At 42.0% G+C, this 17,915-nt stretch overlaps 1 protein-coding gene across 1 annotated transcript; it reads right to left on the reverse strand.

Annotated features, from left to right (window-relative positions):
- Positions 1-5,822: 5,822 nt before the first annotated feature.
- On the reverse strand, positions 5,823-8,690 carry LOC134289406 (uncharacterized). Its single transcript, XM_062855191.1, has 4 exons — positions 8,530-8,690; positions 8,345-8,461; positions 8,052-8,280; positions 5,823-5,969 (listed from the first exon to the last, which is right to left on the reverse strand). The coding sequence occupies exons 1-4, from the start codon at positions 8,616-8,618 to the stop codon at positions 5,823-5,825; spliced, it is 582 nt and encodes a 193-aa protein (XP_062711175.1). The 5' UTR covers positions 8,619-8,690.
- Between the last annotated feature and the right edge of the window lie 9,225 nt (positions 8,691-17,915).

Raw genomic sequence — 17,915 nt, forward strand, 5'->3', positions numbered from 1 at the left:
TCATCTGAGCACAATCACTGCGCGATTCAGCGAAGAATAATCGGTTAAAAACCCTCCGCGGGAGAAAAAATACTCGACTACGTGCCGTATGACGGAGATAGGGAACTTTTCGACCTACTCGTGTAAGCGCACAACAAGGAATCCTTTGGAAACGGGTTGATGGCGCATTACTGATGGGGACGATTAGGACTCTGGTCGAGGGTTTCTTACCTGGATATTTCAATTGGTCTGCTTCTTCCACAATCTAACACTCAAAACATGCTCCTTTAAAGCTCCTTCTGATTTCTGATAGTTCTTTTGAACTTACTACGATCTTCACTTTTTAGCTTGCGCTTAGTTTTTGTATCACGTCTATCTCTATCGAGTTTTGGCTTGCCAATGATCGGGGAGCAATGGCGCAACGTCTATTCAGAACCCCCTTCGACCACGAGTTCCCGCTATCCTGCAATTCGCCCCATCATGGCTCCTTAAACGCCACCCCGCAACCGAGGGTTATCGGTTGCCATACAATATTGTTGATCGGGTATTTACGGGGGCATGTACAAGTGGAAATCCGTGTATAAGTTTTAGAGAAAATGAAAGATTAACCAAGTTGCAAAATAAGTTAGCTACACACCTCCCCCCCCACCCCTCCTCTCTTCTAAGAGCATGAGTCATACGAGAAGTCTATAGCATTGCACTAAGGGCTCAATCGTTAACCCTAAAAGGGATACCTGGGGTCCATTGGACCCCAGGCACCTTTCAGAGCTCGTTTTTGATGGAACACACTCAGCGAGGTGACGAAACTGAGGCCTTGAAGGTATCCCTTTTAGGGTTAAACACGTTTCAAAACTAGGGGTTTTAAGGGGCTTCACAGGCTTTTTAGTGAGCTTCACGCGGGTTTCAGAGGCGTTTCAATGCGTTCCAAAAGGTTTAGTGGGCTTTACAGAGAGCCAGACACATTTCAAGGTGTTTCAGTACAACTGAAGATTTTTTACTGCGTTTCAGTAAATTTAAGAGGGCACCGGCTCTTAGAAAAACTTTAAGGCCGATTTACAAGGGTCTTTAGGGCTTCACAGACTCTCGGGTGAGTTTCAGAGTCGTTTCAAGGCGTTTAGGAGGTTTTGGAGGGGCTTTACAGTCTCTCAGGTGAATTTCGTTGAAGCTTCGAGACATTTCCAAGCGTTACCATATGATTCAAAAGGTTTCGGCTGGCTTTAAGGGGGTTTTGCAGGTTATCTGGTGTGTTACAAGGGGATTTGAGGAGGATTTCAGAGGCAGTTCAATACGTTAGAGAGGTAACAATGCGTTTCAAGGGATTTCAGAGACTTTTAGAAGGTCTTTAGATGGGTCTTTGAGGGCTTCGCAGGCTCTTGGTGGGCTTCTGGGGGTTTCAGAGGCGTTTCTAGGCGTTAAAGTGCATTTTAGGGTGTTTCACGAAGTTTCAGAGTGGCTGTAGAAGGCTTCACAGTTAGCTTCATGGGATTTCAGTAGATTTCAGAGGCGCTTCAAGACGTTTACTGTCATTTCGCGTGAAATTGATCGACGCGAGGAGCATTTTTATTTGTCAAAAATTATGCTCTAAACATGAAACAATATGTGCGAAATGACCATATTCTGGCTCAAGGGTCATTGAATGACGAGTTTACATGTTTTATAGCCAGTTAGTCACATATTTCTGTATTAAATCGAAGACGGCTAATAACAAGACAGACATGTCTCGAATCTCCCCATATACACGGTAAACTTCATGTATTGTGGCGCCCCCGAACGACTTCCAGGAACATTACCTTGAATATGTGTGTGTACAGCAATGTAGGCTGCGACGAGTGTATGTGTGTTTTCATATGCGCGAGAGAAACGTCAAGCATCAAAACAAACATTTGCGCACAATTTTTACGATTAGCATTTTGTTGGAATTAGCAACATATTTTACCTGGTAAATAAAGTTCTTTTGATAAAATAGTTACCGATTAACCAAAACTACTTTGTGGTAAAAGTGCTTGGTTGTGAGTGCAAAAATTCCACCGTAAACTACTGCCAATAAACGAAGACAGCTGCTGGCTGGATGTGTGGCAAGGATTCGCATGTTTTTCGGTAGTTTGGCTGTACTTAGTAGCTGGCAAAAAGTGATTAATCAAAAAAGTGATTTGCATTACAGATGCAGATGTGCTCCGAATACCGTTATCAACACAGTCGAACGGGACCACGAGGCTGATAGAGCGAGTGAAGTAGCTAAAAAATCCACACATGATGTCTCCAGTATGAAACCACGATTAGGAACACCGTTTGGGAAGTTGAACCATCGACGTTTGCACAGGATCCGGTCTTAGATGGATACCTCCTGATGACGTGGAATTGTACCTATGAACCATCATCATCCATACCAAACCAAGAGTGCGCAAAAACACCGAGGAGTTGATAGTTTGTCCCAGAAAGTGCACCACCGAAACCGCGATACCTGAAATGGGGGAAACTGCACAAAGGGGTCTTTCACAAACCACGTAGACGTTTCAGAAGGATGGGGTCTGTCAAAAGAATATACGCTCCATACAAATTTCAAATTTGTGTATGGAGAGAAGCCTTTTGTAGGGGGGGGGGTCGTGTGTGGTGGTTGATGGTTTGTATGAAATGGTCAAAATTTGATCTATGTGGTTTATGAATGGCCCTAAGAGGCTCTAAGCAGATCGAGGACAATTGGTCATATACGATGATTATGATGATGATTGTAGAATTAAAATAAGTTAGATAGATATTTAGCATGCTTAATGGGATTTGTGAATGCTTTTATTATCTAGGGTGACTTTGGGTATTATCGGCAGGTTTGTTCTCTTCGACATGGGGGGGTTTTTATCTGCCAAATTGCCTGAAACTTGGTCGTATAATTCAGCTTGGTTGAGAAAGATTTGAGATCAGCATTGAGTTCAACATGTTTCAAAAAACCATGGCGAAGAGAACAAAACGGCCGAGAATACATAAAGTTCCCATATATCACTGTTACATCTTTCATTGTAAAACGAGAAATCACACGCAAAGAGAAATTTTCAAGATCAATAATGATGTATTTATTTGAATGGAAATTATAAAAAATTTCATATGCTTGTTTGTATTTCAAATGTGAACAATGATTTGCCAAGTAGATGTTTTTCGGGAGAAATAATTCGCATTACAGCTGTGTAGATCATACTATACCTACTTCTGCAAATGAACATGAGTTTGTATTTCTCTAAATAATAATTAATTATTTTACCTTTTTCAAACCCTATTTCTTTTTAACATCTTTTCCCGCGTTATTTGAAGCCATCAGTGTAGACAATTTAGCAATATTTAGTTTTTTCGCTTTCTCACTTTTCTTTGTTTGCTCTCGCTTTTGAATGAGTTGTTCATGGCCCCAAGTCTGCATGCAATGAGCATATTAATATACTTATTCGTAATAATCAGGGCACAAGACTCGCATAATACATCCATTATGAGTTTTTGATGCTCTTCGATGTCACAGTTTTCGTCGATCATTTCGTATGCTACAACGCTTGGGAAATCAAACAGAGCCTGAATGATATCGATCAGTTCTCTTTTCACACCTCGTACATCAAGAGAAAGTAGGTCCATGAAGTGTGTTTCGAATACTTTACAAACTCCTTTAAAGTATTCCAAAACTTTTTCGCCAGGCATTACGAGTCTTGAAGAAGCACGATATTTTTTTCAACTGGGTGACGATTGATACATCAGCCTGGTCATCCACTGGATCGTTAACTGCCGAAGTGACCCGTTCAATGCAAGCTTTGTGGTTTAGCTTACTGCACACCCACCCTGTCGTATAATGAATGTTCGCAAGTTTATTCATATCGAACGTTTCAAGCGGATCGATAGGTTCGTCGGAAACATTTTCCAGATATTCTGGTCGTTTATACTCTGGTTTTACGACCTGAATTTTGATAGCTCCTCTCGGTTTACTATGTATTTGCTCAAGTCCGCTTGAACATTTCCGACTTTGAAACGAATTTATAGTTGATTAGAAGTTCTTTTTTTAAATAAACCGCATACTACCAATGACAAATCATTGCATTCCCTGTCAATGAACCGCATTGCTTTGAGACGCAGGACCATTTGGTCTAAAAAGCTCCAATGTACCGAATCAACCTGCAATGGTCGCATGTATGCCTAGAATGAAAAAAAAAACATGATAAATTATTGAAAAAGTATTGAATTTATTCAGATTTAGGGGTAGGCGGGGCAATATGGACACCCTAAGGTTTTTGCCAACTTTACCTAGCAAGATGTCAAAAAAGTTTAGTTTCATGATACATGTATCCTTTTAAAGTCTATTTAGCATCTATTGCATAAGAATGCTCACGAAGAAAAATGATTTATCCACTACAAAAAATGTTATGAAAAATGTTAGTTTTTCATGACCGTCTTCAATCATACGGGGCAGAATGGACACCCCCATGGGGCAATATGGACACCATGAGACTTTTACTAATTTCGTAAATTATTTACACCTATAAAGTCATTTCATTACAAAACAACTATTATGGATAAATAATACGCCGAAGTAGTTCATTTTCGTCCAGTTAATTTAAATTCAGGCTGTTTTGGATAAAGCTTCGTTTTTGTCGGCATATACAGCTGTGTCTAGACCAACTATTTTCCACTGCTGTCGTTTTGGACCAATTTGTTTCACCCTATGTCTACTATAGTGAACATATAACCGAAAATATACTGAAATCGAAGAATTTGGTTGGTTTGTGATTTAGGTTATATTTTTCCCTTGCCGCTTATTTCAAAAAGATGAGTGTCCATTTTGCCCCGGCAACAGAAGATATTTCCAAACTTGATTTTTGATATAATAGAGAAGAAAATATAAACATGTTAAGCATGTAGATACAGCAAAACTACTTGCATGTGTTCTAGAAATATCAGGTTTTAGTCGACCTGCAATAAATTAATCACTAAATCTTATTATAGATGGTGTGAAAATTATAATTTCCATGCACAAAAAACGGAGGACGCAACTTTTTCGTGTAAAATCAAGTATAATTTCAAATTCGAATGTTTTTTTCCTGAAACTACGTTTTAGACAAATGGACTATATTCTCCATTCATTAAAAGTTCAAAAAAGTTCGCATATTTCAAAATATTGAGGGTGTCCATTCTGCCCCGGGTGTCCATAATGCCCCGCCTACCCCTACCTTTTTCGAATTGAAGTTGGAAGCATTTGCACAATCAAACAATTTATCAAAATCTTCGCAATATGCGGCGGTAGCTAACGATGATTCCGGAAGTTTTTCAGTGTGCACGTAGGCTCTGATTCCAACTGCTACAGACCAGCTTAGTGTCTGCGCAGCTAAGCTCACATTCATCTCCGAGAATTGCGACAAATTTATGTGATTATACGTTAAATTTGGTACAGTGCGAGGTGTGTGCTGGATGTCTTCCCAATAAAGTTTTACGACGTCATCAAAACTGCAGACTTGACCATCGTAAACTGCGTTGTGCTTCAGAAGATTATTTCTGGCAGATTTATACAGATGTGGTGCATCATACATGCAGTATATGCGATAGCTTTTCTCCTTGACTGTTCTATTGAAATAGGGCTGTTCCTCCGTTATTCCGTATTCCTTAAGAAACAAAGCGCGATTAACGGAGTTCTGATCACAGACCAATACTTTAGGGACAAGTCCAGCTTCAAATACCAATTTGATTGATTCATCGATAATAGTTTTGAGGTCATTGCTTTTCAGATCATGGCAAAAAAAATAACCAATGGCCTGCTTAAAGCCCGATTTTATGGATTTTACCATCAAAACCAAAACTGATTTGGCCCGTGAACTGATATCTACCTAATTTGCACCAGGTAACCTCGTTTTAAATCCTGTGAAATAGTCCGGTTGGGCATTCCCAAAGTAGGAAATTCTGTCCGTGATAGCCATTTCGTCGAAAAATATCGAAACGAGCTTCTCGTCTTCCGGAAGGGATTTTGCTTTTATCTTCAATGGATTAAGCACAGTCGTGGAGAAGCCTTCGTGAACATCTACTCTAGCCAGCCAGTTCCGCAATGTACTGATGGACGGCAAAGCAAACACCTGACGCATTTGTTTATATGCCTTTTTTGAACAGTACTGCAATACGAGAGCCAAATTTTTCATATTGTCCGAATATCGAGCACCTCCGCGTTTCCTCAACTTATTTGCCTGAATTTCCAGGAGAACAGGATCCACTAAACCTTCCTCCTTATTTTGACAGAAAGCACTTTTAAGTTTCTTCAGCTCATTTCGAAGGTTCCGGATTATCGACTTCTGTTTCGACATTCCTTGGTTTTTCTTCCGCAGTTCCTTTTTCAGCCTGATGATTTCTTCCTCTTGATCTAGCATTTTTTCAGCTTTCATTATGCATCGTCCTGGATTGTGGAGGTAATCGTGATCGTTATTGACAGCATGTGTGACCGCCACACACTGGGGCAGGATTGAAAATACACGGAAAAAACCTCTAGCTCGTCGAGATGTCGAGATACGTACTTGGTGTCTTCAGAGAAAATATTTCTATGAACAAGGTCGATATTCTGAACGGTAGCATATTTTTCTTACGTTATTCGCATAAAAGTCCTATAAGTCATTTTGGCCATCTTTCATTTTAGCGGTATGGTGTCTTAGGCAAAGTTGTTCGGCTATTTATGCTAAAAAAGTTTGCCGAAGACGTCAAATTTCCAAAGCCTACTGTTCTTGAGATATTAGTCGTTTTATAAAATACCTACCTAAAATCGAGTTTTTTTCATTAAATTACGTTTGTAAACAAATTTAATGTCCGTTTTCGAGTTATAATAATGAAAAATACTAAAATAAAACATATGTAAAAAAAATTAGTTGGAAAAAACAAAATATGCATTGATTTTTCATAGAAAGTTTCTGAAAATCACGCAAAATGTATATAGGACGTTCTTGCAGTCGGGCAAGTTCGGGCAAGTTTTTTCATCGGCGATCACCTAAAAAATACATATGCTTTCATGTAAATTTTTTTCACCGACATGATATTTGATGATTTTTTTTAAATAGCGTTCAAAGTTTACTGTTTTGTGTGAATTAGTGCAACATTTTTGCACATATTTTACCATGTTGTATGTTGCCAAGTGAACCATGAGAAGTATAAATGCAATCTAGTTACAGGTTTAGTCATATTTAAGCTCTAAACAAATTGTAAAACACAAAAATGTCCTAAACACGCCATTTTGCCTTGGTTTTACCATTATCTTATATAATTTTATTTAATAGAAATATTTTTGTGTGTTCAATGATCTAAAAACTCACTTTTATTGGCGTTTCGGACATTTTTGTGTTTTACAATTTGTTTGGAGCTTAAATATGACTAAACCTGTAACAAGATTGCATTTATACTTCTCATGGTTCACTTGGCAACATACAACATGGTAAAATATGTGCAAAAATGTTGCACTAATTCACACAAAACAGTAAACTTTGAACGCTATTTAAAAAAAATCATCAAATATCATGTCGGTGAAAAAAATTTACATGAAAGCTTATGTATTTTTTAGGTGATCGCCGATGAAAAAACTTGCCCGAACTTGCCCGACTGCAAGAACGTCCTATATACATTTTGCGTGATTTTCAGGAACTTTCTATGAAAAATCAATGCATATTTTGTTTTTTCCAACTAATTATTTTTACATATGTTTTATTTTAGTATTTTTCATTATTATAACTCGAAAACGGACATTAAATTTGTTTACAAACGTAATTTAATAAAAAAAAACTCGATTTTAGGTAGGTATTTTATAAAACGACTAATATCTCAAGAACAGTAGGCTTTGGAAATTTGACGTCTTCGGCAAACTTTTTTAGCATAAATAGCCGAACAACTTTGCCGAAGACACCATACCGCTAAAATGAAAGATGGCCAAAATGACTTATAGGACTTTTATGCGAATAACGTAAGAAAAATATGCTACCGTTCAGAATATCGACCTTGTTCATAGAAATATTTTCTCTGAAGACACCAAGTGCATATCTCGACATCTCGACGAGCTAGAGGTTTTTTCCGTGTATTTTCAATCCTGCCCCAGTGTGCGCCAGGTAAACCTTATCAGTCGATACAGTCTCTTGACGCAGATCGGGCGAACAGCTCGACTCAATTTCTAGCTCCGCTGCCACTTCCATAGCATCTCCTGTTTCAGAAAAGCTATCATTTTCTTGCGCGTAACAATTGCTTTCGAAGTCCATTGAATCATTTTCAGTGACATCCGCGAGACAAACTCCTCGGAGGCACGGTACAGCATTCCGTCGTAACCTATAACAATAATGGGAATTGCATTGTCGAATCGTCTGCATAAATTATTGGATTTTCTAATTACCCCTGGCTTTTGTTCGATGCGTTGATGAAGTCCTCGATTGCAAAGTGATCTTCACAAATAACACTGCTTTCCGGTAGGTTTGCGACATTGCAAAATCGTTTCCAGGCAGCCGTATCTCTGTGTTGAAATATTGTAGGTTACATGATAAGTTGTTGAGTTGAATAAAATAATAACGGGGTGATTACCTGTGTGTTTCTACGATTTGAAAAAAAGACTTCCTTCCGGCGGTGGAAGTGCTGAAACATCCCGGCACACAACAAGTTTTACGTCCCATTTTTATCACCGCACGATCAAATAGCCAACCAGCAGAATCAATTTCTGTTTATATTTACAGATGATCGACCACGAGTGCACCCAGCCCAGTGCATGCGCTGTCAAAACAAACACCCCAAGTAACACAACTTGTTATAATAATGTATATATTACATGCATCATACAAACGTCTTTGTTTAGTTCTGAATATGGAAAACTTATTTTCGTACACTTATATCACCGAAAAAGCGCAAAAAATGGCGGCTTATAAAACATCTTTTATGTTACAAAAGATGTTTTTAAATACATTCTTATAACATAACATTAAGTATCGAATATGTTTTCAGCAACTTCGTACATACATATTTCTTGAAAGCAGAAGCGTCATGATTTATCAAACGAACACTGCAAATAAATGTGACTTCTCTCATGTGCTAGTTAATAATGGCTGAAAATAATGTTCAAGCCTTACATTTTATTTGAAATTAAACATCTCGATGTTTGGTCACTATGACTTTATTTCATGTGCCATTCAAAATTTATGGTGCAATTCACCTATTATGAATTCATTCGCTTCCCATCAGATTGATAACAAGAAGGAAGGTTTTTGTCTTTTCTCTAATTTTTGTGAGGTTTTTGAACAAATTTTCAGACATGCAACATGGTGGCTTCTTGTCAGAGTGCCGTCTGGAAGTTTTGGAATGCTATTTTTTATTTAATGTACATAAGATGTGATTTTAGACTGTAGAATTTGTATTCATTACACAAAAGAAAACTAAGTCAATTCATTGAATTTCTGAACTGCCCCAGAAAAATAATTATTCGGATAAAAATCTGTTAATCAACAGACGGCTAAACAGTTATTAGTGTGAACCTTTATAGCAGGTACTGTAATCCCTCTCACCTGAAAGGGAGGAATCCAGAAGATTAGAATTACGTTTGAATAACATCGGTTGTACATCGCAATAACATGTTCGTCGAATACTACTTAAATCGGTTGAAATGCATTAGAATAACATCATAATAACGTATTTACAACATCCTTTCCAAAGTAGCATACAACAAGGTGATTGATGTTTTTTGATACCTGTTTTTAACATAAGTAAAACAATAACAAAATTGGAGTGCAGTTTATGATTCCAATCTAAATAAGTTGATTTCTTGTTGATTCTTGTGTTTCGTAGAATTAAAAATAGTGTTTCTAAGTCAGATTTAGCCCTCACGTAAGTACCCAAAGTGATTTTAGATGGCATTTAAGGCCTGCCATTTAAGTGAAGTACAATGGTGTCTTTCTTCTGCTGACCCATTAGGTCCAAAGTGACTACCACAATCGTCAAGCATTATAATATTCATACCGGTCAGCAAATTCGGAGCCTAGACGACAGCAAAATATCAAATCCTGACCATAAACAATCGCAAAGCATAACAAATTAGTGTTGGATCAGTTAGAAAGTTTTAAGTGTTGATGATATTTCATAGATAATGTTCAAGTGAGTGAGGAGAGACAGCGATTTGATAAACTTTTATACCAACGTATTGAATACGTAAATTAAACATATTCGTAACATACTTGAGCCCAAAGGTTATAACTATGTGCTGCTGATGTATTTCATACCATCTCGAATGGGAGGAAGATAATGATACACAATTCAAGTGCAATCAACGTTAAATTTACGTTACCTTAACTTGTGGAGAGGTTGATAAGATTTTTCAGTGACTTGTTATTGCCAGACATAGTTAACACAGGATTCTAACATAAGATGTGTTCAGATACGATTATAGCACTGTACAACAACATCTTTTTCGAAGTTAATGTTCAAAGATGTTTTCTGTGTTACTTGGGACGGCAAAACACACTCACACATTCGTTTTTAATGTTCCCGGAACTCGCTGAGGGCGCTTCGACCTTGTCGCTCGTTCCAGGGTGGGAGCTGTCTGTCTTGTTATTAGCCGTCTTCGATTAAATTCAATATTTTCCTAAAATGCATGCTAGGCTAAGTTCAAAAACACTTTCAAACTTTTGTTACCGTAACAGTACCGCGCATGTAATGATTACACTGCTCGACAAAATTTTACAAAATTTGGTGTTATGGGATGAGGGATGAGAAAAACAAGAACAGGGGTTTGGTACCCTAGAAGTGTTATGAATTGGTGTATTTAGTGCTAACGCAAGGGGCTGTCCATAAACCACGTGGTCATTTTTTTGGGACTTTTCAACCCCCCCCGCGTGGTCATCAGTCTCAAAATTTGTTATTTATCCATACAAAATGGTCATTGGCCGAACCCCCCCTCATGACCACGTGGTTTATGGACAGCCCCTAAGAACAATCACGACATTCACGAAACGCGACGCGAGACAAGACACGACACGTACGGTTCTTACAATCGTTAAAATAATTTAAAAATTACCTTAATGCCGACCGGTTTCGGGCTCGATGCAGCCCATCTCAGTCAGTCAGTCGTACATTGCCCCGTAGATGGGCTGCATCGAGCCCGAAACCGGTCGGCATTAAGGTAATTTTTCAATTATTTTGACGATTGTAAGAACCATACGTGTCGTGTCTTGTCTCGCGTCGCGTTTCGTGAAACATCGCATTTTAGATCATAAATTTGCAACTGTCAAGGTAAGCACCTTTTTGCGCACTATGCTGCACATTTAAACCGAAATTGCTAGAAAACGCTAAGAGCTAGAAGTTTGGTGTTAAAGAGCGAATTGTAGAGTGGAGCAGGGGCCACAATTTTGGCCAAAGAAAGAATTTTAATTTATTACGCATTTTTCAAAGATAATTTACAAAAACTAAATTAAACACACTACTTTTGAGCTATTTGCTCTAGAAAACTTAGTTATTTAACTAAACCAATCGATTCAAAGATGCCATTTGATAGAAATAAGGGCAAAAAAAAACTGCGTTTGACCATTTCAAAGTTAAAGCCAGTTAAGGCAATAATAATCGATAACATGGAAAGTTCAATAACTACGTAACGCTTGAGATTTGACCGTATGCGTAAAACAATGTTTTCACCATTTATGGTCCTCTATCGCCCTTTAAAAAGTTTGCACTCACGAACCTAACACCCTGTATAAGCTTGAAAGTATATTCACCGTATACTCTAAGTTCAATGTTGTGAGAAACGGGCGACTATTTTCGCGAGTCGGTTGGTTTTCTTGGTAGGGCGATGAGGACGCGAATAATGAATGCGGAATCAGAATCGCGCGATAACTTTCGTCTGAAAGTCGGGTTTCACGGTTAAGTAAACGATCAATGCGGTAACGCATTTAATATTGAACGATTGTTGACGTATGACCATTACCCTTACTATCGCGACCAAATAAATCATAATCGGGATGAAGACCGTGTCGTGTATTTCCATATAACTGGTGATACCAAAGGTGGCTCCAAGATCCACACCTTACCCTACCCTACCAACAAATACTCCTTCCCGAGACAACTGTGGGGATGCTGTGGATTCCACGGTTTGTAGTAACAACGGTTGTCGAACTAACATTCCTTCCCCTTTCCCGATGACCTAAGGACGTGCCCGGCGCCGTTATTGACTTTAAAATATTGAACTCTCGAATTGTGCACATTGAGAGTGTGTGACTAGTGCAACTGCGATTGTTCTGGTCAATCACGGAGTAGCAACTACGATGCTTGCTTTGCTTTGCTTGCTTTGCTTGCTTTGCTTGCTTTGCTTGCTTTGCTTGCTTTGCTTGCTTTGCTTGCTTTGCTTGCTTTGCTTGCTTTGCTTGCTTTGCTTGCTTTGCTTGCTTTGCTTGCTTTGCTTGCTTTGCTTGCTTTGCTTGCTTTGCTTGCTTTGCTTGCTTTGCTTGCTTTGCTTGCTTTGCTTGCTTTGCTTGCTTTGCTTGCTTTGCTTTGTTTGTGGCAGTAATCAATTAGTTACTATAATCGAATGCTGTTCCAGGTGGCTGCGGGTTTCACTAAGGCCCGGACAGAACCTACCGTAAGAACCACATGCCCGTCCAGCCAACCTATCAACATGAGCAATCGAGGGTTAATTATGGCGGCACGTGTGCACCACCGACAAATGATCCTGCAAACAGGTCGCCACTTCTTCCAAGTTATATCTACTCGCGCGAAAATGACCATTAGTGTGTGCCGCCATATGTGCCACCACCACCGATGCTCGCTCCGCTCGTTCGTCCTTGTCGGTAGGCAGGCATTCTCGCTCGTTTTGGGAGCACAAATTAATACACACCACCGTCGTCGGTTGGTCAGTGGATTTTCGGGCCGAATTTTGCTGAATGAATTCATGGCTACGGCTTATCACTTCAAGCTGCTGTGCGATATGCGTGAAGGTTGCTAAGACCACGATGGACGAAGAGGGTGCGAGATGGCGTTTATATTATCGCCCCCAAGGACGGTCCAGGTTGGTGACAGCTGCCAGTGATATTAATTATGACGGACGAGCGGCCTCAGGGGGACCCCGGTCAACGGAGACGATGCGATGTGACCGAGTTTGTTGCGTTGAAGTGAGCGAGCGAACGTTGGATACCCTTGCCAGAAGTTGGGCGAACTTTGCGCTAGATTGACTGCCATTTTGGTTGGGTTGGTTAGTATACTGGATGGAAGTTTATAAATGAATTTACTACGTGGGAGTGTGGCAGAAAAATGGCATGAGGATATCCGAGGAAACTGTGTAGCAAGGAAGAGTTATTACTGTGTTATCAATTAACCATACGGGATTCTGTCTACATTCGGTAGGCTATAGTTACTTTAAAATTGAAGCATATATTATTGAATTTATTATTTTTGATTGAAGTCAAAGTCTGTATGATATAGCTGATGGAGTGTGATGAACACCTCGTTATAAATATATCTTGATTAAAAGGGAACTTTGAATTAGCATACCTCCCTTGCCATGTACCTTGCATATGTTTTTTCCCCTTTTGTTATACATACACACATGATCATAAGTAAATACGTTTCGCTAGAGATCGGCCGCGTTTTTCTATTGCAGTTGTCCGAAACCTTTACCGTTCGCTCCGTTTGTTCTCCGGTTCTGCGCACCTGCTGGTCGTTCCAATCCATCAGGTTATGGGCGCCAGGTTCTCGGGAGTGTAATTCGGAAAGTGTCTCGGTGGAAAACTGGTGTTCCGGGAGGATCCGGCGTTGGATTCCCGAAGAGATTTTGTGCGGCGCGATTGCGAGTGCGGTAGTGAAAAGACAAAATGGCCGACGGCTGGAAAGCATCGTTTGCGAAGCTCGGCAATGGGAACTATGCCTCTTGGAAGTTTCGCATGCGTTCATTGCTGGAACGAGAGGACTTGTGGAACGCGATTGAACAGGCGAAGCCCGAAGAAAACGATGATGGTTATGACGATTGGCGGAAAAGTGATGTGAAAGCGAGAGCGACGATCGCTCTCTTCGTCGAAGACAGCCAACTCCGTTTCGTGAAAAAGTGTGAAACAGCTCGCCAAATGTGGGAAAATTTGAGAGTGTATCATGAAAAGGCCACAATAGGAAACCAGGTTATGTTGCTGCAACAGTTGTGCTCGAAGAACTTGTGCGAGGGCGGGGATGTAGAAAAGCACCTCGAAGAATTTGAGTGTTTGTATGAGCGCCTCGACAACGCGGGGGTGGAACTAAGTGAACTGTTGCGAATAATAATGATGCTGCGCAGCCTACCATCGTCGTACAGCAGCTTTGTGACGTCGTTGGAGAATCGGCCACAGGAAGATCTCACAATGGATTTGGTGGTGGCGCGGCTGCGTGACGAGTACCAAAAGCGGGCCGGACTCGGTGATAACAGTGAGAGTGCGTTGAGGGCTTTTGATAGAGGCAGAAGTGAGAAAAAGTGCTTCTACTGTTCGAAGCCAGGGCACTTTAAGAAAAACTGCCGAAAGTTTCTCGCGGAAAAGGGCGGTGAAAGTGCTAGCGATTCGCGTAAATCGGCTGGTTCGAATCAGCTAGTGAAGCAAAAAGCAAAACAAGCCCAAGCAGAAAACGGCGGCGCTGATCGGTCGAAGCAAGTCGTAGCGGATAGTGTGGTCTGTGGTGCGGTATGTTTTATGGCCGGTGATGTTATTCCGGGAGCGTGGACGATCGACAGTGGCTGTACATGCCACATGACGAATGACCGTGGATTTTTCGTGGAACTCAAACACGGTGTCGTTGTGGATGTAACTCTCGCGGACGGTACGAAGACAAAATCCACCGCTGTGGGAAGTGGCGTGATTATGGGCGTAAATGGCAAGGGCGAACGCATTGCCATCACTCTCGAAAACGTGTTGTTGGTTCCCTCGCTCGAAGGTGGGTTGATATCCGTTCGAAAACTTGCAACGAAGGGTCTCACAGTGGTCTTCGGAGCAACAGGCTGTTCCATCAAAGCAGCGAATGATAGTGTTCTGGCTGTTGGCGAGCTAGTTGACAACCAGTACAAGTTAAAGTTGGCGGAACAGTGCTTGGCAGTTGCGGGCAGCCATGGTGTGAACTGTCAGCACACATGGCACCGGCGAATGGGTCATCGTGACATCAGCGTTGTGAATGCCATTGTGACGCAAGGATTAGCCAGCGGAATCAAGGTGACGGACTGCGGAGAACGGATCGTGTGTGAGTGCTGCTTACGGGGTAAGTTGGTTCGAAAGCCATTTCCACAGGTACAGGAGCGGAAGTCGAAGCGATCGCTGGACATTATACACACCGATCTCTGTGGACCGATGGAGCATCCAACCCCAAGCGGAAACAGGTACTTCATCACTCTAATCGACGACTATAGTCGGTTTTGCGTGGTGTTCCTGTTAAAGTCGAAGGACGAGGCAGCCGAGAAGATTATGGAATATGTCCGGTGGGTGGAAAACATCTTCAATAGGAAACCCTGCGTGCTGCGATCTGATGGAGGAGGAGAGTATATCGGTGAGAGGCTGAAGCAGTTCTGCAGATCAGAGGGCATACAGCAGCAGTTCTCAACTCCCTACTCACCCCAGTCGAATGGAGTAGCGGAGCGGAAGAACCGGTCGCTCCAAGAAATGGCCAGCTGTATGCTATTGGATGCTAACCTTCCCAAACGCTATTGGGGAGAAGCGATTCTCACGGCTACGTTCATCCAAAACCGACTTCCATCCAGAGCAGTGGATAAGACGCCCTTCGAATTGTGGACAGGCAGTCAACCGAACCTGAAGGATCTTCGCATCTTCGGATGTGAAGCGTATGTTCGTGTACCAGACGCCAAGCGCAAGAAATTCGATCCTCGTTCGAAAAAGCTTGTGTTCGTGGGCTATTCCGGCTGCCACAAGGGATATCGTTTTCTCGACGTCGAAACCGATCGCATCATCGTCAGCCGAGATGCGGAATTCTTGGAACTTGTGAACGGATCCGAGCAGAAGGAAGAAGCGAGCGCTCTTCCGGAAATGCAGCGTGAGGAGCAACGTGTTCCGGATGATTCAGCGGCGGAGAGTGAAGAAACCCCAGTGGTAGTGTACGAACATAGTGAAGACGACGTGATGCAACCAGAAGAGCATCATTCGGTGTACGAAGATGCTGAAGATACCATTGAAAGTGACTTTCCTGACATTGAAGAACTGAGTGGAGAACTGGAACTACCAGATGAACCAGTGTTGAACCGCCAAGATCGGCGAACGCGTGGCGTGTTACCGAACAGGTATGAAGACTATATTGTTGGACAAGTGCTACATGGTGAAGAACCGAATGACTTTCGTGATGCTTTGAGTGTACCTGTTTGGCAACGCGCAATGCGAGAAGAAATTGAAGCGCACAAAGTGAACAGTACGTGGGAACTGGCGGATCTTCCTCCGGGTAAGAAAGCCATAGGTGCGAAGTGGGTATTTAAGATAAAACGGGACGAGACGGGCAGTGTAGTGAAGCATAAAGCTCGTATCGTCGCCCAAGGATACTCTCAGTGCTTCGGGGTTGATTTTACGGAAGTGTACGCGCCAGTCACGCGGCAGGCAACGCTGCGTGTGCTGCTGGCGATCGCTGGGAAGAAGCAGTTCATCTTGAAGCAGTACGATGTGCGAACGGCCTACCTCAACGGTACAGTTGATGAAGAGCTGTATATGCAGCAACCCCCAGGATTCGCGGTTCCGGGTCACGAGCATAAGGTATGTAAACTTCGCAAAAGTATATATGGTTTGCGCCAATCTGCCAGGTGCTGGAACAAAGCATTGCACGCGGCCCTCCTTGAACTGAAGTTCAAACCCAGCACAGCAGATCCATGTCTCTACATACGATACGAAGAACCGACTGTCGTCATACTGGTCTACGTAGACGACTTGTTGATTGGTAGCGTGGTAGAATCCGAAATAGACAAGGTATTCGAAGGTCTCCGTAAGAAATTTGACGTTACTTCGCTGGGATCCGTACGACATTTCCTGGGTTACGAGATTGAGAAACAGGGTCGCTACTACACATTGAGGTTGTCAGCCTACATTGACACCTTGCTAGGCAAGTTCAACATGGAGAACTGTCGGCCTTCCAAGACCCCGATGGATCCTGGGTATACATCAACCAACGAAGACAGTAAGCGGTTTGATGACCCGACGCTGTACCGTAGCCTCGTAGGGGCGTTACTGTACCTGGCCGTCAACGCTCGGCCGGATCTATCTTTGAGTGTCGGATTACTTGGGAGAAAGGTAAGCGAGCCTAACAATATGGACTGGTGTGCCGCTAAACGCGTTCTACAATACTTGAGAGCGACAAGGGATTGGCGATTGGTATTCGGACCTGGTGAAGGATGGCGTCTCAGAGGATTTTCCGACTCTGACTGGGCCGGCGATCGCCGAACAAGAAAGTCGACAACAGGGTTTATCTTTTTCTACGGAAGTGGCGCAATCAGCTGGGTTAGCAAAGGTCAAAGCTCCGTGGCTCTCTCATCTCTCGAAGCCGAATATAACGCCCTATCGTTGACCTGCCAGGAGACCGTTTGGCTTAGGCGATTGCTGCTCGAGCTTGGAGAACCAGAAGGCGCTGCAACCGTTGTCTTCGAAGACAACCAGGGGTGTCTCAGCTTTGCGACGTCCGAAAGAACCAGCGGCCGTGTGAAGCACATAGACACGAAGAGACACTACATACGAGAGTTAGCTGAGAAGGAAGTCATAAAGCTGGTGTATTGCCCGACCACTGAAATGGTCGCCGATGCACTAACTAAACCATTGGGACCAACGGCAATGCAGAAGTTCATCAAGCAAGTTGGACTGAAGCCCTAGACTCGGTGATCATCCAGGAGGAGTGATGGAGTGTGATGAACACCTCGTTATAAATATATCTTGATTAAAAGGGAACTTTGAATTAGCATACCTCCCTTGCCATGTACCTTGAATATGTTTTTCCCCTTTTGTTAT

This window comes from Aedes albopictus, chromosome 1, assembly GCF_035046485.1.
Source record: "Aedes albopictus strain Foshan chromosome 1, AalbF5, whole genome shotgun sequence".
Lineage (NCBI taxonomy): Eukaryota > Metazoa > Arthropoda > Insecta > Diptera > Culicidae > Aedes > Aedes albopictus.

Excerpts from the sequence above, each read along its gene's own strand:
- LOC134289406 (XM_062855191.1), bottom strand. The coding sequence starts at position 8,618 with ATGGGACGTAAAACTTGTTGTGTGCCGGGATGTTTCAGCACTTCCACC. Across the intron at positions 8,462-8,529 it reads CAAATCGTAGAAACACACAG|AGATACGGCTGCCTGGAAAC; the intron begins GTAATCACCCCG and ends ATTTCAACACAG. Across the intron at positions 5,970-8,051 it reads TTTACCTGGCGCACACTGGG|ATAAAAGCAAAATCCCTTCC; the intron begins GCAGGATTGAAA and ends AATCCATTGAAG.